Source organism: Cherax quadricarinatus, chromosome 44 (assembly GCF_038502225.1).
Source record: "Cherax quadricarinatus isolate ZL_2023a chromosome 44, ASM3850222v1, whole genome shotgun sequence".
In the NCBI taxonomy this organism is placed as follows: Eukaryota; Metazoa; Arthropoda; class Malacostraca; order Decapoda; family Parastacidae; genus Cherax; species Cherax quadricarinatus.
Window position 1 is genome coordinate 6273588 of NC_091335.1, and position 27109 is coordinate 6300696.

General features: G+C 42.8%; 1 protein-coding gene across 3 annotated transcripts in view; it reads right to left on the reverse strand.

Annotated features, from left to right (window-relative positions):
• Positions 1–27109, reverse strand: part of Pde9 (phosphodiesterase 9) — a 415289-nt gene that overhangs the window by 49239 nt on the left and 338941 nt on the right. For all 3 annotated transcript variants that reach the window (XM_053789230.2, XM_070094042.1, XM_070094043.1), the window contains one exon: positions 5720–5768. In XM_053789230.2, the coding sequence (XP_053645205.1) occupies positions 5720–5768 (49 nt within the window). The remainder of the gene's footprint in view (positions 1–5719; positions 5769–27109) is intronic.

Sequence of the window (27109 nt, forward strand, 5' to 3'; positions counted from 1 at the left end):
TCAACACAACTTAGTGGTTCACACATCAACACAACTTAGTGGTTCACACATCAACACAACTTAGTGGTTCACACATCAACACAACTTAGTGCACACATCAACACAATTTAGTGGTTCACACATCAACACAACTTAGTGGTTCACACATCAACACAACATAGTGGTGCACTCATCAACACAACTTAGTGGTTCACACATCAACACAACTTAGTGGTGCACACATTAACACAACTTAGTGATTCACACATCAACACAACTTAGTGGTGCACATATCAACACAACTTAGTGGTTCACACATCAACACAACTTAGTGGTTCACACATCAACACAACTTAGTGGTGCACACATCAACACAACTTAGTGGTTCACACATCAACACAACTTAGTGGTTCACACATCAACACAACTTAGTGGTTCATACATCAACACAACTTAGTGGTGCACACATCAACACAACTTAGTGGTTCACACATTAACACAACTTAGTGGTGCACACATCAACACAACTTATTGGTTCACACATCAACACAACTTAGTGGTGCACACATCAACACAACTTAGTGGTTCACACATCAACACAACTTAGTGGTTCACACATCAACACAAGTTAGTGGTGCACACATCAACACAACTTAGTGGTTCACACATCAACACAAGTTAGTGGTGCACACATCAACACAACTTAGTGGTTCACATATCAACACAACTTAGTGGTTCACACATCAACACAACTTAGTGGTGCACACATCAACACAACTTAGTGGTGCACACATCAACACAACTTAGTGGTGCACACATCAACACAACTTAGTGGTGCACACATCAACACAACTTAGTGGTTCACACATCAACACAACTTAGTGGTGCACACATCAACACAACTTAGTGGTTCACACATCAACACAACTTAGTGGTGCACACATCAACACAACTTAGTGGTTCACACATCAACACAACTTAGTGGTGCACACATTAACACAACTTAGTGGTTCACACATCAACACAACTTAGTGGTGCACACATCAACACAACTCAGTGGTTCACACATCAACACAACTTAGTGGTTCAAACATCAACACAACTTAGTGGTGCACACATCAACACAACTTAGTGGTTCACACATCAACACAACTTAGTGGTTCACACATCAACACAACTTAGTGGTTCATACATCAACACAACTTAGTGGTGCACACATCAACACAACTTAGTGGTTCACACATCAACACAACTTAGTGGTGCACACATCAACACAACTTAGTGGTGCACACATCAACAGAACTTAGTGGTTCACACATCAACACAACTTAGTGGTGCACACATCAACACAACTTAGTGGTTCACACATCAACACAACTTAGTGGTGCACACTTCAACACAACTTAGTGGTTCACACATCAACACAACTTAGTAGTGCACACATCAACACAACTTAGTGGTGCACACATCAACACAACTTAGTGGTGCACACATCAACACAACATAGTGGTGCACACATCAACACAACTTAGTGGTGCACACATCAACACAACTTAGTGGTGCACACATCAACACAACTTAGTGGTTCATACATCAACACAACTTAGTGGTTCACACATCAACACAACTTAGTGGTGCACACATCAACACAACTTAGTGGTGCACGCATCAACACAACTTAGTGGTTCACACATCAACACAACTTAGTTGTTCACACATCAACACAACTTAGTGGTGCACACATCAACACAACTTAGTGGTTCACACATCAACACAACTTAGTGGTGCACACATCAACACAACTTAGTGGTTCACACATCAACACAACTTAGTGTTGCACACATCAACACAACTTAGTGGTTCACACATCAACACAACTTAGTGGTGCACACATCAACACAACTTAGTGGTGCACACATCAACACAACTTAGTGGTGCACACATCAACACAACTTAATGGTGCACACATCAACACAACTTAGTGGTTCACACATCAACACAACTTAGTGGTTCACACATCAACACAACTTAGTGCACACATCAACACAACTTAGTGGTTCACACATCAACACAACTTAGTGGTTCACACATCAACACAACTTAGTGGTTCACACATCAACACAACTTAGTGCACACATCAACACAATTTAGTGGTTCACACATCAACACAACTTAGTGGTTCACACATCAACACAACATAGTGGTGCACTCATCAACACAACTTAGTGGTTCACACATCAACACAACTTAGTGGTGCACACATTAACACAACTTAGTGATTCACACATCAACACAACTTAGTGGTGCACATATCAACACAACTTAGTGGTTCACACATCAACACAACTTAGTGGTTCACACATCAACACAACTTAGTGGTGCACACATCAACACAACTTAGTGGTTCACACATCAACACAACTTAGTGGTTCACACATCAACACAACTTAGTGGTTCATACATCAACACAACTTAGTGGTGCACACATCAACACAACTTAGTGGTTCACACATTAACACAACTTAGTGGTGCACACATCAACACAACTTATTGGTTCACACATCAACACAACTTAGTGGTGCACACATCAACACAACTTAGTGGTTCACACATCAACACAACTTAGTGGTTCACACATCAACACAAGTTAGTGGTGCACACATCAACACAACTTAGTGGTTCACACATCAACACAAGTTAGTGGTGCACACATCAACACAACTTAGTGGTTCACATATCAACACAACTTAGTGGTTCACACATCAACACAACTTAGTGGTGCACACATCAACACAACTTAGTGGTGCACACATCAACACAACTTAGTGGTGCACACATCAACACAACTTAGTGGTGCACACATCAACACAACTTAGTGGTTCACACATCAACACAACTTAGTGGTGCACACATCAACACAACTTAGTGGTTCACACATCAACACAACTTAGTGGTGCACACATCAACACAACTTAGTGGTTCACACATCAACACAACTTAGTGCACACATCAACACAATTTAGTGGTTCACACATCAACACAACTTAGTGGTTCACACATCAACACAACATAGTGGTGCACTCATCAACACAACTTAGTGGTTCACACATCAACACAACTTAGTGGTGCACACATTAACACAACTTAGTGATTCACACATCAACACAACTTAGTGGTGCACATATCAACACAACTTAGTGGTTCACACATCAACACAACTTAGTGGTTCACACATCAACACAACTTAGTGGTGCACACATCAACACAACTTAGTGGTTCACACATCAACACAACTTAGTGGTTCACACATCAACACAACTTAGTGGTTCATACATCAACACAACTTAGTGGTGCACACATCAACACAACTTAGTGGTTCACACATTAACACAACTTAGTGGTGCACACATCAACACAACTTATTGGTTCACACATCAACACAACTTAGTGGTGCACACATCAACACAACTTAGTGGTTCACACATCAACACAACTTAGTGGTTCACACATCAACACAAGTTAGTGGTGCACACATCAACACAACTTAGTGGTTCACACATCAACACAAGTTAGTGGTGCACACATCAACACAACTTAGTGGTTCACATATCAACACAACTTAGTGGTTCACACATCAACACAACTTAGTGGTGCACACATCAACACAACTTAGTGGTGCACACATCAACACAACTTAGTGGTGCACACATCAACACAACTTAGTGGTGCACACATCAACACAACTTAGTGGTTCACACATCAACACAACTTAGTGGTGCACACATCAACACAACTTAGTGGTTCACACATCAACACAACTTAGTGGTGCACACATCAACACAACTTAGTGGTTCACACATCAACACAACTTAGTGGTGCACACATTAACACAACTTAGTGGTTCACACATCAACACAACTTAGTGGTGCACACATCAACACAACTCAGTGGTTCACACATCAACACAACTTAGTGGTTCAAACATCAACACAACTTAGTGGTGCACACATCAACACAACTTAGTGGTTCACACATCAACACAACTTAGTGGTTCACACATCAACACAACTTAGTGGTTCATACATCAACACAACTTAGTGGTGCACACATCAACACAACTTAGTGGTGCACACATCAACACAACTTAATGGTGCACACATCAACACAACTTAGTGGTTCACACATCAACACAACTTAGTGGTTCACACATCAACACAACTTAGTGGTCCACACATCAACACAACTTAGTGGTTCACACATCAACACAACTTAGTGGTGCACACATCAACACAACTTAGTGGTGCACACATCAACACAACTTAGTGGTTCACACATCAACACAACTTAGTGGTGCACACATCAACACAACTTAGTGGTTCACACATCAACACAACTTAGTGGTGCACACATCAACACAACTTAGTGGTGCACACATCAACACAACTTAGTGGTGCACACATCAACGCAACTTAGTGGTGCACGCATCAACACAACTTAGTGGTTCACACATCAACACAACTTAGTGGTTCACACATCAACACAACTTAGTGGTGCACACATCAACACAACTTAGTGGTTCACACATCAACACAACTTAGTGGTGCACACATCAACACAACTTAGTGGTGCACACATCAACACAACTTAGTGGTGCACACATCAACACAACTTAGTGGTTCACACATCAACACAACTTAGTGGTGCACACATCAACACAACTTAGTGGTTCACACATCAACACAACTTAGTGGTGCACACATCAACACAACTTAGTGGTGCACACATCAACACAACTTAGTGGTGCACACATCAACGCAACTTAGTGGTGCACGCATCAACACAATTTAGTGGTGCACACATCAACACAACTTAGTGGTGCACACATCAACACAACTTAGTGGTTCACACATCAACACAACTTAGTGGTGCACACATCAACACAACTTAGTGGTTCACACATCAACACAACTTAGTGGTGCACACATCAACACAACTTAGTGGTGCACGCATCAACACAACTTAGTGGTGCACACATCAACACAACTTAGTGGTGCACACATCAACACAACTTAGTGGTGCACACATCAACACAACTTAGTGGTGCACACATCAACACAACTTAGTGGTGCACACATCAACACAACTTAGTGGTGCACACATCAACACAACTTAGTGGTGCACACATCAACACAACTTAGTGGTGCACACATCAACACAACTTAGTGGTGCACACATCAACACAACTTAGTGGTTCACACATCAACACAACTTAGTGGTTCACACATCAACACAACTTAGTGGTTCACACATCAACACAACTTAGTGGTGCACGCATCAACACAACTTAGTGGTGCACACATCAACACAACTTAGTGGTGCACACATCAACACAACTTAGTGGTGCACACATCAACACAACTTAGTGGTGCACACATCAACACAACTTAGTGGTTCACACATCAACACAACTTAGTGGTGCACACATCAACACAACTTAGTGGTGCACACATCAACACAACTTAGTGGTGCACACATCAACACAACTTAGTGGTTCACACATCAACACAACTTAGTGGTGCACACATCAACACAACTTAGTGGTGCACACATCAACACAACTTAGTGGTGCACACATTAACACAACTTAGTGGTGCACACATCAACACAACTTAGTGGTTCACACATCAACACAACTTAGTGGTGCACACATCAACACAACTTAGTGGTGCACACAACTCACCTCTGCTCAAGTTCCATCAGATCTATACCAAGTCGCTTTAATTTATTTCCTGGAAAAGAAGGAAAAAATATTTTTGTATAATAAGTTCAGGAATAATAATAATAATAATAATAATAATAATAATAATAATAATAATAATAATAATAATAATAATAATAATAATAAATACAACTTTGTAAAATAATGATGTCTTCCCCTCACTACACACTGCTCTCTCTCTCACTCACAATCACTCTCTCTCTCTCACTCTCATTCACACTCTCTCACTCACACTCTCACACACCCTCTCTCACACACCCTCTCTCACACACACTCACACTCTGTTTCTCTCTCTCACTCTCACTCACAAACACTCTCACTCTCTCTCACGCTCATATTCTCACTCTCACTCACACACACACACTCTTTCACTCTCTCTCACACACACACACTCTTTCACTCTCACTCTCTCACACACTCACTCTCTCACTCTCACACACACACACTCTCTCACTCTCACTCTCTCACACACACACACTCTCACACTCTGTTTCTCTCTCTCACTCTCACTCACAAACACTCTCACTCTCTCTCACGCTCATATTCTCACTCTCACTCACACACACACACACTCTCACACTCTGTTTCTCTCTCTCACTCTCACTCACACACACACACACTCTCACTCTCACTCTCACACACACACACTCTCACTCACTCTCACACACACTCACTCTCTCTCACACACACACACTCTCACTCACACACACACACACTCTCACTCTCATTCACACACACACACACTCTCACTCTCACTCACACACACACAGACTCTCACTCTCACTCTCACACACACACTCACTCTCCCGGCTCGTCATAACAAGCACACGGTCATCAATGTATCAAATTCCAATCACAAATTTCTGAGGCGTTTACTGTACCATCACAAATTGATGAAGTTAAGAGAGAATTAATGATGAAGTTAAGAGAGAATTAATGGTGACGAGTACACAAGAGAGACATGATAATGACATACAAAGTACTCAGAGAACTAGACTAGTGTTAACAGTAACAAAGTGCTGGAGAGGCAAGGATTATAATAATTATAATCATGGGGAGCGCTAAACCCGTAGGATTATACAGCGCATGGGGGGGGATGGAAGGTATTCAGACTCAATTCAGGGAACCGGAGCACAGATCCAATTCCCCAGATCAAGAGCCCCTCACCAGCATCAAGGAACCTCCCTTGAGGGGTGGAGAGGCAAGGAACAAGTACACAAGGCAACATTTGGAAACAAAAACAAAAAAAAAAACACAAACGAGTCACAAGGATGTCAGGAAGTATTTCTTTAGCCTCTGATTGGTTAGGAAGTGATATGACCTGAAGGAAGAGGTTGTGGAGGCAGGATCCATACATACGGGTGTTGGACAAAATAAGGATCCATACATACAGGTGTTGGACAAAATAAGGATCCATACATACAGGTGTTGGACAAAATAAGGATCCATACATACAGGTGTTGGACAAGATAAGGACCCATACATACGTAGATAGAAACAGATGTCCCGTAGCCTGGTAGGCAACGCTCCAGTTTCACACAGAGCAGCCGTGGTTCGATTCCCGGCAAGGTGGAAACATTATGAGTTTGCTTACACTTGTCCTCATTCACCTAGCAGTAAGTAGGTACCTGGGTGTTAGCTGACTGGTGTGGGTTGCATCCTGGAGGACAAGATTGAGGACCACAATGCAAATAAGACAGTCCTCGATGACGCACTGCCTTTCTTGGGTTATCCTGGGTGGCTAACCCTCCGTGGTTAAAAATCCGAAGAAAATCTTACATCTGGTCACAGACCGGGCCGCGGGGGCGTTGACCCCCGGAACTCTCTCCAGATTAGATCTCCAGATTAGATAGGATCCACGAGGCTAGGAGCAAGTGGATCTGGCAAGAGGCAAATTAAGATGCCTCGACCCTTATAAACAACTACTAACAGGTGACTATACAGAGGAGCCATATATAATGCGCAGCTTCAAGAGTAAATATGATAAGATTCAAGAGAGCGCAAACAAAGAGTAATGGCGGTAAAAGCGGAGTCGGCAAGTGAAATTTGAGCGTGACAAACATAACTGAGTCAACAACGACCGTCCATGTAATGGAGAACCTAATAAACAACGATTCAATAAGGGCCTCTTAAACTTTAACACACACACACACACACACACACACACACACACACACACACACAAACACACGCACACACACACGCAAACACACGCAAACACACACACACACACACACACACACACGCAAACACACACACGCAAACACACACACACACACACACACACACACACACACACACACACACACACACACACACACACACACACACACACACACACACACAACTGATAAGTACTTTTGACAACTAGTAATTACTACTACTACTACCACACACACACACACACTGTGACATACAAAGAGTACATAACCTTTATTCGGCGCATGTACACACCCTCATTGAAAGGCTATCTCCCTCAACCAGCGAACCAGGTACTAAGGGTTGACGATGGGGCCCCGTCGTTCAATCAGTACCCAGGTTCCAGCCAATGAGAAGATGGTTTTGGCAATCGCAGAGGTGTTGTGGGTACCACACACCTGTCTGCCCTTGTCATTGCCATTCTAGAGCTGGTTGAAGCACGGTCTGCTCTCTAGTGGCTTCTATTCTGCCTTGCTTACCGTGGAGTGCACTAATACCCATTGTTGTACATAGTGTATACAGTGTACATACTTCTGTTCTAAATTGGTGAAGGATAATACAAGTCAAAAGTTTTTCTGCTGTGTTTATTTTGCTCCCTTTACACCCAGGATAACAGGCCTTTGGGACTCCTGGGTTGTAACACACACACACACACACACACACACACACACACACACACACACACACACACACGGAATAGATAAGGTGGACAGACAGGATGTTTCAGAGAGGGAACACAGAAACAAGGGGCCACAACTGGAAGTTGAAGACTCAGACGAGTCAAAGGGATGTTAGGAATTATTTCTTCAGTCATAGAGTTGTCAGGAAGTGGAATAGTCTGGCATGTGATGTAGTGGAGGCAGAAACCATACATGGCCATGACTTCCCACTTACACTACCTGCCTCTCAACACTGCATCTGGCCATGACTTCCCACTTACACTACCTGCCTCTCAAACCCTGCATCTGGCCATGACTTCCCATTTACACTACCTGCCTCTCAAACACTGCATCTGGCCATGACTTCCCACTTACACTACCTGCCTCTCAAACACTGCATCTGGCCATGACTTCCCACTTACACTACCTGCCTCTCAAACACTGCACCTGGCCATGACTTCCCACTTACACTACCAGCCTCTCAGACACTGCATCTGGCCATGACTTCCCACTTACACTACCTGCCTCTCAAACACTGCATCTGGCCATGACTTCCCACTTACACTACCTGCCTCTCAAACACTGCATCTGGCCATGACTTCCCACTTACACTACCTGCCTCTCAAACACTGCACCTGGCCATGACTTCCCACTTACACTACCCGCCTCTCAAACACTGCACATGACCACGACTTCCCACTTATACTACCCGCCTCTTAAACACTGCACCTGGCCATGACTTCCCACTTACACTACCCGCCTCTCAAACACTGCACCTGGCCATGACTCCCTACTTACACTACCCACCTCTCAAACACTGCACCTGGCCATGACTTCCCACTTACACTACCCGCCTCTCAAACACTGCATCTGACCACTTCCCACTTGCACTACCCACCTCTCAAACACTGCACCTGGCCATGACTTCCCACTTACACTACCCGCCTCTCAAACACTGCACCTGGCCATGACTTCCCACTTACACTACCCACCTCTCAAACACTGCACCTGGCCATGACTTCCCACTTACACTACCCGCCTCTCAAACACTGCACCTGGCCATGACTTCCCACTTACATTACCTGCCTCTCAAACACTGCACCTGGCCATTCAATTCAATTCAAGTTTATTCTCTATAAGGGTTACAATGTGGGGTTTACAGGTTTTGGGTATTGTGTGGTTTACATGTTATAAAATACTAATTACAGAGGGGGCCACTAGGACACCTAGCATGGCTAGGCATTTCGGGCAGACTTAGATTAATTCTTAACATTAAATCCTTATAGATTATGGTATTAAGGCTAAGTGACTACATCATAATTTGTGAGTTTATCAATGTGAATGCTTTTGTTTTGGCACAATACAAGGTGTCTATATTTGAGTAACATAGGCAAACTTATGACTAGTTAGGATTTATTATTTTAAGATTAAGATTAGTATTTCTGGGTTTATAGTCAGTGGGTGAGTGAGTGTAATTTTGAACCACCAGGTGGTTATCATGTAGTTAGTTGTCGGGGTGGATCAGGGATATAAGATGTTTTCTAACTGTAGTTTTGAAGGTGATGAATGTGTCTGCAGTTCTAGAGTTTTCAGGTAGGGTGTTCCAGATTTTAGGTCCTTTGAAATACATTGAATTTTTGTAAAGGTTTAGTCGAACACGGGGAATGTCATAGAGATGTTTGTGTCTGGTGTTATGCCTGTGGATCCTGTCACAACTATCAAGAAAGCGTTTTAGGTCAAGGTTAATATTGGAATTTAAGGTCCTATAGATATAGATTGCACAGTAGTAAGTGTGGATGTTCTGAACAGGAAGTAAGTTTAGACACTGTACCTGGCCATGACTTCCTACTTACACTACCTGCCTCTCAAACACTGCACCTGGCCATGACTTCCCACTTACACTACCTGCCTTTCAAACACTGCACCTGGCCATGACTTCCCACTTACACTACCTGCCTTTCAAACACTGCACCTGGCCATGACTTCCCACTTACACTACCTGCCTCTCAAACACTGCACCTGGCCATGACTTCCCACTTACACTACCTGCCTCTCAAACACTGCACCTGGCCATGACTTCCCACTTACACTACCTGCCTCTCAAACACTGCACCTGGCCATGACTTCCCACTTAACACTACCTGCCTCTCAAACACTGCACCTGGCCATGACTTCCCACTTACACTACCTGCCTCTCAAACACTGCACCTGGCCATGACTTCCCACTTACACTACCTGCCTCTCAAACACTGCACCTGGCCATGACTTCCCACTTACACTACCTGCCTCTCAAACACTGCACCTGGCCATGACTTCCCACTTAACACTACCTGCCTCTCAAACACTGCACCTGGCCATGACTTCCCACTTACACTACCTGCCTCTCAAACACTGCACCTGGCCATGACTTCCCACTTACACTACCTGCCTCTCAAACACTGCACCTGGCCATGACTTCCCACTTACACTACCTGCCTCTCAAACACTGCACCTGGCCATGACTTCCCACTTAACACTACCTACCTCTCAAACACTGCACCTGGCCATGACTTCCCACTTACACTACCTGCCTCTCAAACACTGCACCTGGCCATGACTTCCCACTTAACACTACCTGCCTCTCAAACACTGCACCTGGCCATGACTTCCCACTTACACTACCTGCCTCTCAAACACTGCACCTGGCCATGACTTCCCACTTACACTACCTGCCTCTCAAACACTGCACCTGGCCATGACTTCCCACTTAACACTACCTGCCTCTCAAACACTGCACCTGGCCATGACTTCCCACTTACACTACCTGCCTCTCTACATATATTAGATATACAACCGTCAGTGAATATACAATGATATACACTTGTGTATATACAGCTGGCAGTGTATTTATCTTGTCCCTCAGTGTACTACTCTTGTACTACTAGGTTGTAATTTGTACGTTACTAACAACAACTGTCATTATAATAACATTTCTCACTATATTTCCTTTGAACTGTAATGTCTTCACATTTCTGGGAAAAGAGCAACTGAATGAATGATGATGAATGTTTCCTCTTTTAGCTTCACCTTGGTGTAAGAAGACCAGTAGTCTGGTAAAATAAATATATTTACTGTTATTATTCTTCAATATTTTTTATTGTTTATAGTCGATTTTATTGTTTATAATCATTTCGCCATTTCAATAATTACATAATCGAATTTCTTCACGAGTCCTGTAATAGCATTAATTTTTTAAACCTTTTCGTTAGTGATGAAAATAGCTAAAGATGAAGAACAAGCTATTATTGAGAATTTTTTTTTTTAGTGCTAAACGTTGGTGCAATAAAAGGTGGTTGTTCATGCTGTGTGTTTGGTGATGACGAGTGTTGGGAGTGTCACTAGTGCTTCACTTACTGACAACTAGTCTGTTACTACCAGTGTTTGGTGATGACGAGTGTTGGGAGTGTCACTACTGCTCACTTACTGACAACTAGTCTGTTACTACCACAAGATGAACAACATTACTGACAATATACACTATAATAATAATAATAATAATATCTTCATTTCTACAAGTACATGTACAAGGTGAAAGTAAGACACATGTGCAACATCTGGGTATCTTTATTGTAGACGTTTCGCCATCCAGTGGCTTTATCAATACAAATTCCAGGACATAACTTGAAGACAGTAGAACTATGTATTGATAAAGCCACTGGATGGCGAAACGTCTACAATAAAGATACCCAGATGTTGCACATGTGTCTTACTCTCATCTTGTCGGTATTATATACCATTCGTACACCACATGTACAAGGTATACAGGCCTAGTTGACATTAATGATATATTACTATATAGAAAAGCCCTTTGTTATGCAGAGCATTTTCGGGCAAATTAGGTCAGTTTTGTCCCAGGATGCGACCCACACCAGTCGACTCTAACACCCAGGTACCCATTTTACTGATAGGTGAACATGGGCAGCAGGCATCTTACGGAAACACGTCCTAATGTTTTTCAGCCGTACCACGGGAATGATCCCTGGACCTCAGTGTGTGAGCTGAATGCACTTGCGATCGAGCTACGGGACACTATATGTCTACGAACAAGCCTACCATCAAGCATGTAAACAACACTGACAGTCCAACAGTGCCACCATCAGCAGTTATCTGACAGCCTATTTTAGTGTCACAAGTAAACTCACGTCACCATTTATCCCCTCATCAATGTCGTTTATGTACATTGTGAACACTGAGGGCGCCAACACTGACCCCTGTGGAACACCACTGCCAACACGTCACACTCATTTCTCCCCATTAATACACACTCTTGCTTAGCTGTTAGCCAAGACTCAACCTAGGAAATAATTTATCCTCCTATACCAGTATGTAATAATATTAATAATAATCATAATAATAATAATAATAATAATAATAATAATAATAATAATAATAAAAATAATAATAATAATAGCTTCTTCATTATTATTATTATTATTATTATTATTATTATTATTATTATTATTATGCATTTGGGTGGTAAGCCACAGTCAAGTAGCTGAGACTCGGAGGAATAATGCAGGGATACAAACACTCACTTCTTCACCTGGCGGTGTTATGCGGGTGTGTGTGTGTGTGTGTGTGTGTGTGTGTGTGTGTGTGTGTGTGTGTGTGTGTGTGTGTGTGTGTGTGTGTGTAGGGCTAGGAACCCTAAACTAACTTTGACACTGTAATGTACAACATTATGTACATGAACGGTATGTACACACGTACATGAACGGTATGTACACATGTACATGAACGGTATGTACACACGTACATGAACGGTATGTACACATGTACATGAACGGTATGTACACACGTACATGAACGGTATGTACACACGTACATGAACGGTATGTACACACGTACATGAACGGTATGTACACACGTACATGAACGGTATGTACACACGTACGTGAACGGTATGTACACACGTACGTGAACGGTATGTACACACGTACGTGAACGGTATGTACACACGTACGTGAACGGTATGTACACACGTACGTCAACGGTATGTACACACGTACGTGAACGGTATGTACACACGTACGTGAACGGTATGTACACACGTACGTGAACGGTATGTACACACGTACGTGAACGGTATGTACACACGTACGTGAACGGTATGTACACACGTACGTGAACGGTATGTACACACGTACGTGAACGGTATGTACACACGTACGTGAACGGTATGTACACACGTACGTGAACGGTATGTACACACGTACGTGAACGGTATGTACACACGTACGTGAACGGTATGTACACACGTACGTGAACGGTATGTACACACGTACGTGAACGGTATGTACACACGTACGTGAACGGTATGTACACACGTACGTGAACGGTATGTACACACGTACATGAACGGTATGTACACACGTACGTGAACGGTATGTACACACGTACATGAACGGTATGTACACACGTACATGAACGGTATGTACACACGTACATGAACGGTATGTACACACATGAACGGTATGTACACACGTACATGAACGGTATGTACACAGGTACATGAACGGTATGTACACAGGTACATGAACGGTATGTACACACACACGTACATGAACGGTACATGAACGGTATGTACACACGTACATGAACGGTATGTACACACGTACATGAACGGTATGTACACACGTACATGAACGGTATGTACACACGTACATGAACGGTATGTACACACGTACATGAACGGTATGTACACACGTACATGAACGGTATGTACACACGTACATGAACGGTATGTACACACGTACATGAACGGTATGTACACACGTACATGAACGGTATGTACACACGTACATGAACGGTATGTACACACGTACATGAACGGTATGTACACACGTACATGAACGGTATGTACACACGTACATGAACGGTATGTACACACGTACATGAACGGTATGTACACACGTACATGAACGGTATGTACACACGTACATGAACGGTATGTACACACGTACATGAACGGTATGTACACACGTACATGAACGGTATGTACACACGTACATGAACGGTATGTACACACGTACATGAACGGTATGTACACACGTACATGAACGGTATGTACACACGTACATGAACGGTATGTACACACGTACATGAACGGTATGTACACACGTACATGAACGGTATGTACACACGTACATGAACGGTATGTACACACGTACATGAACGGTATGTACACACGTACATGAACGGTATGTACACACGTACATGAACGGTATGTACACACGTACATGAACGGTATGTACACACGTACATGAACGGTATGTACACACGTACATGAACGGTATGTACACACGTACATGAACGGTATGTACACACGTACATGAACGGTATGTACACACGTACATGAACGGTATGTACACACGTACATGAACGGTATGTACACACGTACATGAACGGTATGTACACACGTACATGAACGGTATGTACACACGTACATGAACGGTATGTACACACGTACATGAACGGTATGTACACACGTACATGAACGGTATGTACACACGTACATGAACGGTATGTACACACGTACATGAACGGTATGTACACACGTACATGAACGGTATGTACACACGTACATGAACGGTATGTACACACGTACATGAACGGTATGTACACACGTACATGAACGGTATGTACACACGTACATGAACGGTATGTACACACGTACATGAACGGTATGTACACACGTACATGAACGGTATGTACACACGTACATGAACGGTATGTACACACGTACATGAACGGTATGTACACACGTACATGAACGGTATGTACACACGTACATGAACGGTATGTACACACGTACATGAACGGTATGTACACACGTACATGAACGGTATGTACACACGTACATGAACGGTATGTACACACGTACATGAACGGTATGTACACACGTACATGAACGGTATGTACACACGTACATGAACGGTATGTACACACGTACATGAACGGTATGTACACACGTACATGAACGGTATGTACACACGTACATGAACGGTATGTACACACGTACATGAACGGTATGTACACACGTACATGAACGGTATGTACACACGTACATGAACGGTATGTACACACGTACATGAACGGTATGTACACACGTACATGAACGGTATGTACACACGTACATGAACGGTATGTACACACGTACATGAACGGTATGTACACACGTACATGAACGGTATGTACACACGTACATGAACGGTATGTACACACGTACATGAACGGTATGTACACACGTACATGAACGGTATGTACACACGTACATGAACGGTATGTACACACGTACATGAACGGTATGTACACACGTACATGAACGGTATGTACACACGTACATGAACGGTATGTACACACGTACATGAACGGTATGTACACACGTACATGAACGGTATGTACACACGTACATGAACGGTATGTACACACGTACATGAACGGTATGTACACACGTACATGAACGGTATGTACACACGTACATGAACGGTATGTACACACGTACATGAACGGTATGTACACACGTACATGAACGGTATGTACACACGTACATGAACGGTATGTACACACGTACATGAACGGTATGTACACACGTACATGAACGGTATGTACACACGTACATGAACGGTATGTACACACGTACATGAACGGTATGTACACACGTACATGAACGGTATGTACACACGTACATGAACGGTATGTACACACGTACATGAACGGTATGTACACACGTACATGAACGGTATGTACACACGTACATGAACGGTATGTACACACGTACATGAACGGTATGTACACACGTACATGAACGGTATGTACACACGTACATGAACGGTATGTACACACGTACATGAACGGTATGTACACACGTACATGAACGGTATGTACACACGTACATGAACGGTATGTACACACGTACATGAACGGTATGTACACACGTACATGAACGGTATGTACACACGTACATGAACGGTATGTACACACGTACATGAACGGTATGTACACACGTACATGAACGGTATGTACACACGTACATGAACGGTATGTACACACGTACATGAACGGTATGTACACACGTACATGAACGGTATGTACACACGTACATGAACGGTATGTACACACGTACATGAACGGTATGTACACACGTACATGAACGGTATGTACACACGTACATGAACGGTATGTACACACGTACATGAACGGTATGTACACACCTTTCTGGAAAATGTCAACAACGAAAAAATATATTCATGGAAATCTGTCAAAGATTATTATTATTATGAGTGATATACCCAGGGAGATATACCCGGGTAGATATACCCAGGGAGATATACCCGGGTAGATATACCCAGGGAGATATACCCGGGTAGATATACCCAGGGAGATATACCCGGGTAGATATACCCAGGGAGATATACCCGGGTAGATATACCCAGGGAGATATACCCGGGTAGATATAACCAGGGAGATATACCCGGGTAGATATAACCAGGGAGATATACCCGGGTAGATATAACCAGGGAGATATACCCGGGTAGATATAACCAGGGAGATATACCCGGGTAGATATAACCAGGGAGATATACCCGGGTAGATATACCCAGGGAGATATACCCGGGTAGATATAACCAGGGAGATATACCCGGGTAGATATAACCAGGGAGATATACCCGGGTAGATATAACCAGGGAGATATACCCGGGTAGATATAACCAGGGAGATATACCCGGGTAGATATAACCAGGGAGATATACCCGGGTAGATATAACCAGGGAGATATACCCGGGTAGATATAACCAGGGAGATATACCCGGGTAGATATAACCAGGGAGATATACCCGGGTAGATATAACCAGGGAGATATACCCGGGTAGATATAACCAGGGAGATATACCCGGGTAGATATAACCAGGGAGATATACCCGGGTAGATATACCCAGGGAGATATACCCGGGTAGATATAACCAGGGAGATATACCCGGGTAGATATAACCAGGGAGATATACCCGGGTAGATATAACCAGGGAGATATACCCGGGTAGATATAACCAGGGAGATATACCTGGGTAGATATACCCAGGGAGATATACCCGGGTAGATATAACCAGGGAGATATACCCGGGTAGATATAACCAGGGAGATATACCCAGGTAGATATACCCGGGTAGATATACCCAGGTAGATATACCCAGAGAGATATACCCGGGTAGATATACCCAGGGAGATATACCCGGGTAGATATACCCGGGTAGATATAACCGGGGAGATATACCCGGGTAGATATAACCAGGGAGATATACCCGGGTAGATATAACCAGGGAGATATACCCGGGTAGATATAACCAGGGAGATATACCCGGGTAGATATAACCAGGGAGATATACCCGGGTAGATATAACCAGGGAGATATACCCGGGTAGATATAACCAGGGAGATATACCCGGGTAGATATAACCAGGGAGATATACCCGGGTAGATATACCCAGGGAGATACACCCGGGTAGATATAACCAGGGAGATATACCCGGGTAGATATAACCAGGGAGATATACCCGGGTAGATATAACCAGGGAGATATACCCGGGTAGATATACCCAGGGAGATATACCCGGGTAGATATAACCAGGGAGATATACCCGGGTAGATATAACCAGGGAGATATACCCAGGTAGATATACCCGGGTAGATATACCCAGGTAGATATACCCAGGTAGATATACCCAGGGAGATATACCCGGGTAGATATACCCAGGGAGATATACCCGGGTAGATATACCCGGGTAGATATAACCAGGGAGATATACCCGGGTAGATATAACCAGGGAGATATACCCATGTAGATATAACCAGGGAGATATACCCGGGTAGATATAACCAGGGAGATATACCCGGGTAGATATAACCAGGGAGATATACCCGGGTAGATATAACCAGGGAGATATACCCGGGTAGATATAACCAGGGAGATATACCCGGGTAGATATAACCAGGGAGATATACCCAGGTAGATATACCCGGGTAGATATACCCAGGTAGATATACCCAGGTAGATATACCCAGGGAGATATACCCGGGTAGATATACCCAGGGAGATATACCCGGGTAGATATACCCGGGTAGATATAACCGGGGAGATATAACCAGGGAGATATACCCGGGTAGATATAACCAGGGAGATATACCCGGGTAGATATAACCAGGGAGATATACCCGGGTAGATATAACCAGGGAGATATACCCGGGTAGATATAACCAGGGAGATATACCCGGGTAGATATAACCAGGGAGATATACCCGGGTAGATATAACCAGGGAGATATACCCGGGTAGATATACCCAGGGAGATACACCCGGGTAGATATAACCAGGGAGATATACCCGGGTAGATATAACCAGGGAGATATACCCGGGTAGATATAACCAGGGAGATATACCCGGGTAGATATAACCAGGGAGATATACCCGGGTAGATATACCCAGGGAGATATACCCGGGTAGATATAACCAGGGAGATATACCCGGGTAGATATAACCAGGGAGATATACCCAGGTAGATATACCCGGGTAGATATACCCAGGTAGATATACCCAGGTAGATATACCCAGGGAGATATACCCGGGTAGATATACCCAGGGAGATATACCCGGGTAGATATACCCGGGTAGATATAACCAGGGAGATATACCCGGGTAGATATAACCAGGGAGATATACCCATGTAGATATAACCAGGGAGATATACCCGGGTAGATATAACCAGGGAGATATACCCGGGTAGATATAACCAGGGAGATATACCCGGGTAGATATAACCAGGGAGATATACCCGGGTAGATATAACCAGGGAGATATACCCGGGTAGATATAACCAGGGAGATATACCCGGGTAGATATAACCAGGGAGATATACCCGGGTAGATATAACCAGGGAGATATACCCGGGTAGATATAACCAGGGAGATATACCCGGGTAGATATAACCAGGGAGATATACCCGGGTAGATATAACCAGGGAGATATACCCGGGTAGATATAACCAGGGAGATATACCCGGGTAGATATAACCAGGGAGATATACCCGGGTAGATATAACCAGGGAGATATACCCGGGTAGATATAACCAGGGAGATATACCCGGGTAGATATAACCAGGGAGATATACCCGGGTAGATATAACCAGGGAGATATACCCGGGTAGATATACCCAGGGAGATATACCCGGGTAGATATAACCAGGGAGATATACCCGGGTAGATATAACCAGGGAGATATACCCGGGTAGATATAACCAGGGAGATATACCCGGGTAGATATAACCAGGGAGATATACCCGGGTAGATATACCCAGGGAGATATACCCGGGTAGATATAACCAGGGAGATATACCCGGGTAGATATAACCAGGGAGATATACCCAGGTAGATATACCCGGGTAGATATACCCAGGTAGATATACCCAGGTAGATATACCCAGGGAGATATACCCGGGTAGATATACCCAGGGAGATATACCCGGGTAGATATACCCGTTATGGCAACATAGTTAAGTCTTCTGTTATTAAGGTAGCCTAGCGTAATGGCAACGTAATTAAGTCTTCTGTTATTAACGTAGCCTAGCGTAGTGGCAACGTAATTAAGTCTTATGTTAATAAGGTAGCCTAGCGTAATGGCAACATAGTTAAGTCTTCTGTTATTAAGGTAGCCTAGCGTTATGGCAACATAGTTAAGTCTTCTGTTATTAAGGTAGCCTAGCGTAATGGCAACATAGTTAAGTCTTCTGTTATTAAGGTAGCCTAGCGTTATGGCAACATAGTTAAGTCTTCTGTTATTAAGGTAGCCTAGCGTTATGGCAACATAGTTAAGTCTTCTGTTATTAAGGTAGCCTAGCGTTATGACAACATAGTTAAGTCTTCTGTTATTAAGGTAGCCTAGCGTTATGGCAACATAGTTAAGTCTTCTGTTATTAAGGTAGCCTAGCGTAATGGCAACGTAATTAAGTCTTCTGTTATTAAGGTAGCCTAGCGTAGTGGCAACGTAATTAAGTCTTATGTTAATAAGGTAGCCTAGCGTAATGGCAACGTAATTAAGTCTTCTGTTATTAAGGTAGCCTAGCGTAGTGGCAACGTAATTAAGTCTTATGTTAATAAGGTAGCCTAGCGTAATGGCAACATAGTTAAGTCTTCTGTTATTAAGGTAGCCTAGCGTTATGGCAACATAGTTAAGTCTTCTGTTATTAAGGTAGCCTAGCGTAATGGCAACATAGTTAAGTCTTCTGTTATTAAGGTAGCCTAGCGTTATGGCAACATAGTTAAGTCTTCTGTTATTAAGGTAGCCTAGCGTTATGGCAACATAGTTAAGTCTTCTGTTATTAAGGTAGCCTAGCGTTATGACAACATAGTTAAGTCTTCTGTTATTAAGGTAGCCTAGCGTTATGGCAACATAGTTAAGTCTTCTGTTATTAAGGTAGCCTAGCGTAATGGCAACGTAATTAAGTCTTCTGTTATTAAGGTAGCCTAGCGTAGTGGCAACGTAATTAAGTCTTCTGTTAATAAGGTAGCCTAGCGTAATGGCAACATAGTTAAGTCTTCTGTTATTAAGGTAGCCTAGCGTTATGGCAACATAGTTAAGTCTTCTGTTATTAAGGTATCCTAGCGTAATGGCAACATAGTTAAGTCTTCTGTTATTAAGGTAGCCTAGCGTAATGGCAACATAGTTAAGACTTCTGTTATTAAGGTAGCCTAGCGTTATGGCAACATAGTTAAGACTTCTGTTATTAAGGTAGCCTAGCGTAATGGCAACATAGTTAAGTCTTCTGGTATTAAGGTAGCCTAGCGTTATGGCAACGTAGTTAAGTCTTCTGTTATTAAGGTAGCCTAGCGTAATGGCAACATAGTTAAGTCTTCTGTTATTAAGGTAGCCTAGCGTTATGGCAACATAGTTAAGACTTCTGTTATTAAGGTAGCCTAGCGTAATGGCAACATAGTTAAGTCTTCTGTTATTAAGGTAGCCTAGCGTAATGGCAACATAGTTAAGTCTTCTGTTATTAAGGTAGCCTAGCGTAATGGCAACATAGTTAAGTCTTCTGTTATTAAGGTAGCCTAGCGTTATGGCAACATAGTTAAGTCTTCTGTTATTAAGGTATCCTAGCGTAATGGCAACATAGTTAAGTCTTCTGTTATTAAGGTAGCCTAGCGTTATGGCAACATAGTTAAGACTTCTGTTATTAAGGTAGCCTAGCGTTATGGCAACATAGTTAAGTCTTCTGTTATTAAGGTAGTCTAGCGTTATGGCAACATAGTTAAGTCTTCTGGTATTAAGGTAGCCTAGCGTTATGGCAACGTAGTTAAGTCTTCTGTTATTAAGGTAGCCTAGCGTAATGGCAACGTAATTAAGTCTTCTGTTATTAAGGTAGCCTAGCGTAATGGCAACGTAATTAAGTCTTCTGTTATTAAGGTAGCCTAGCGTTATGGCAACGTAATTAAGTCTTCTGTTATTAAGGTAGCCTAGCGTTATGGCAACATAGTTAAGTCTTCTGTTATTAAGGTAGCCTAGCGTAATGACAAGAAGACTACTCACGGCAGTAATTTTATCGATTAATGAACCACATAAAACAGAGAATCTTTGTATGTTTATTGGTTAACTGGGTTTAAAGCTTTGTATGATGGTTTGCTAATTGGGATTAAAGACTATCTACTATCTACTAGGCCTGGTCATAGACAGGGCCGCGGGGGCGTTGTCCCCGGAAACCCTCTCCAGGTATACTACACGAGAGTCATTAAGGCTACATGTCATATGTTACACCACCCGTCAAGAATACTTTAATACTTAAGAATAAACTCAGGCTATATACACTGAGAGACATACACTTTACAGCGTATATATGTATTTTGTTTACTGTGTGTAGTTTACCTCGGTCAACTAGTAACGTAAACTCTGAGGACTGACCATTGTAATTTATCCATTTTAACTAGTGGTACAAACACTGAGGACTCACTCAGTGGTAACAAACACTGAGGACTCAACCAGTGGTACAAACGCAGAGGATTCAACCAGTGGTACAAACACTGAGTATTCAACCAGTAGTACAAACACTGAGGATTCAACCAGTGGTAACAAACACTGATGATTCAACCAGTGGTAACAAACACTGATGATTCAACCAGTGGTAACAAACACTGATGATTCAACCAGTGGTAACAAACACTGTGGACTCAACCAGAAGTACAAACACTGAGGATTCAACCAGTGGTAACAAACACCAAGGACACACAACCAGTGATACAAACATCAAGGACACAATCAATGGTAACACTCAAAATTTAACCTTAAACCACCATGGTTGAGTGCAAGGGATTAACCACCATCACGGTGTTTTGAACACTTGTTGACAAATGACGTTCCCTTGTTATGCTTCTAGCCACACATAAATACTTAATATTTCTTTTTCTGATAAAGAGGATTGAACATAGTTGTTGATGTAACAGGTGCCTGAATTTTATTAATTTTACCTAGTGTATGTATATATATATATATATATATATATATATATATATATATATATATATATATATATATATATATATATATATATATATATATATATATGGTGCTTTCCAAAATACCCTGAAGCTACGAAAAAAAAAGCCTAGTGATAGGCTACTGTAAGTGACAATATGATGTATTCAATTTTTTCAATTTATTTCTAGATTAAATAATAAAGATGTTTTAATATGTCTTGGTGCTTTATTATTATTATTATTATTATTATTATTATTATTACTGAGTGTTGAGACAGCAAGCCCTTGTATTTGGTCCACTGTGAAAACAATAGTTCATTATCAAGTTCACTCGAGTGGATAATTTGACTACCATCTATTATTCACGTGTATTACCTGAGCTCCACCTGGTACATGGCTCACCAGGTAGCCTGAGTGTTCGACCAGTCCCCTCACCTAGTATTCACCTGGTCTCCACCTGATGCTTGGTTCACCTGGTAGGATAACGAGTCCCCTCTGTCGCTCACCTGGTATTCATTTTTGCCCCTATCTAGTACCTCTCTGGCCCCAATCTAATACTTCTTTGGTCCCTATCTAGTAAGGCCCTGGCTCCTATCTAGTACTTCTCTGGCCCCTATCTAGTAAGTCCCTGGCCCCTATCTAGTACCTCCATGGCCCCTATCTAGTACCTACCTGGCCCCTACCTAGTATCTCTCTGACTCCTATCTAATACCTCTCCGGGCCCTATCTAGTACCTCTGGCTAATACCTAGTATCTCTCTGGCCCCTATCTAGTACCTCTCTGGCCCCTATCTAGTACCTCTCTGGCCCCTATCTAATACCTCTCCGGCCCCTATCTAGTACCTCTGGCTCCTATCTAGTACCTCTCTGGCCCCTATCTAGTACCCCTCTGGCCCCTATCTAGTCCCTCCCTGGCCCCTATCTGCACTTTATTGATTCCTGATGAGTCTTCTTACCTCTCTCCCCATCCTCATACAGAAGGTACTCTCACAGTGTTCATCTCTGTATTCAGCTGGTTCTTACACTCTCACACGGTGTTCAGCTGGTTCTTACTCTCACACGGTGTTCAGCTGGTTCTTACACTCTCACACGGTGTTCAGCTGGTTTTTATAATCTCACACGGTGTTCAGCTGGTTCTCTCACACAGTATTTGTGTTCAGCTGGTTCTCTCACACAGTAATTGTGTTCAGCTGGTTCTCTCACACAGTATTTGTGTTCAGCTGGTTCTCTCACACAGTATTTGTGTTCAGCTGGTTCACTCACACAGTATTTGTGTTCAGCTGGTTCTCTCACACAGTATTTGTGTTCAGCTGGTTCTCTCACACAGTAATTGTGTTCAGCTGGTTCACTCACACAGTATTTGTGTTCAGCTGGTTCTCTCACACAGTATTTGTGTTCAGCTGGTTCACTCACACAGTATTTGTGTTCAGCTGGTTCACTCACACAGTAATTGTGTTCAGCTGGTTCACTCACACAGTATTTGTGTTCAGCTGGTTCACTCACACAGTAATTGTGTTCAGCTGGTTCACTCACACAGTATTTGTGTTCAGCTGGTTCACTCACACAGTATTTGTGTTCAGCTGGTTCACTCACACAGTAATTGTGTTCAGCTGGTTCACTCACACAGTATTTGTGTTCAGCTGGTTCACTCACACAGTATTTGTGTTCAGCTGGTTCTCTCACACAGTAATTGTGTTCAGCTGGTTCTCTCACACAGTATTTGTGTTCAGCTGGTTCTCTCACACAGTAATTGTGTTCAGCTGGTTCACTCACACAGTATTTGTGTTCAGCTGGTTCACTCACACAGTATTTGTGTTCAGCTGGTTCACTCACACAGTATTTGTGTTCAGCTGGTTCACTCACACAGTATTTGTGTTCAGCTGGTTCTCTCTTACACTCTCACACACTCTGTGATCTGACTGGCAGGATGTAGCCGAGACAAGCAGCACAGCCTTGTCGGTGCTAGCTCCTGACGAAGCGCTGGACACTACACGAAAGGCCTACAGCTGCTACCTCCCCCCCTCCCCCCCTCACTCGTACCTTTGATATTTACTGATTATTTGTTTACTATTTCAAGGTTACTGATACATCTTGACAACTTGATTCCCTCAATAAAATACAAGTATACAACACAATAATACACGGGATTGTATTATACGTAATTTATATTTGAGCAATACTAGGATACCCTGTTTACTGGGGAGGTTCAACAAGACAACCAACCCATACAACAACCAACCCATACAACAACCAACCCATACAACAACTAACCCATACGACAACTAACCCATACAACAACCAACCCATACAACAACTAACCCATACAACAACCAACCCATACAACAACCAACCTATACAACAACTAACCCATACAACAACCAACCCATACAACAACCAACCTATACAACAACCAACCCATACAACAACCAACCCATACAACAACCAACCCATACAACAACCAACCTATACAACAACTAACCCATACAACAACCAACCTATACAACAACCAACCCATACAACAACTAACCCATACAACAACCAACCCATACAACAACCAACCCATACAACAACTAACCCATACAACAACCAACCCATACAACAACCAACCTATACAACAACTAACCCATACAACAACCAACCCATACAACAACCAACCCATACAACAACCAACCCATACAACAACCAACCCATACAACAACCAACCCATACAACAACCAACCCATACAACAACCAACCCATACAACAACCAACCTATACAACAACCAACCCATACAACAACCAACCTATACAACAACCAACCCATACAACAACCAACCCATACAACAACCAACCCATACAACAACCAACCCATACAACCAACCCATACAACAACCAGCCCATACAACAACCAACCCATACAACAACCAACCCATACAACAACCAACCCATACAACAACCAACCCATACAACAACCAACCCATACAACAACCAACCCATACAACAACCAACCCATACAACAACCAACCTATACAACCAACCCATACAACAACCAACCTATACAACAACCAACCCATACAACAACCAACCCATACAACCAACCCATACAACAACCAGCCCATACAACAACCAACCCATACAACAACCAACCCATACAACAGCCAACCCATACAACAACCAACCCATACAACAACCAACCCATACAACAACCAACCCATACAACAACCAACCCATACAACAACCAACCCATACAACAACCAACCCATACAACAACCAACATATACAACAACCAACCCATACAACAACCAATCTATACAACAACCAACCCATACAACAACCAACCTATACAACAACCAACCCATACAACCAACCTATACAACAACCAACCTATACAACAACCAACCCATACAACAACCAACCCATACAACAACCAACCCATACAACAACCAACCTATACAACAACCAACCATACAACAACCAACCTATACAACAACCAGCCCATACAACAACCAACCTATACAACAACCAACCCATACAACAACCAACCCATACAACAACCAACCTATACAACAACCAACCCATACAACAACCAACCTATACAACAACCAACCCATACAACAACCAACCTATACAACAAACAACCCATACAACAACCAACCTATACAACAACCAACCCATACAACAACCAACCTATACAACAACCAACCCATACAACAACCAACCCATACAACAACCAACCCATACCACAACCAACCCATACAACAACCAACCTATACAACAACCAACCCATACAACAACCAACCTATACAACAACCAACCTATACAACAACCAACCCATACAACAACCAACCCATACAACAACCAACCCATACAACAACCAACCCATACAACAACCAACCCATACAACCAACCTATACAACAACCAACCCATACAACAACCAACCCATACAACAACCAACCCAT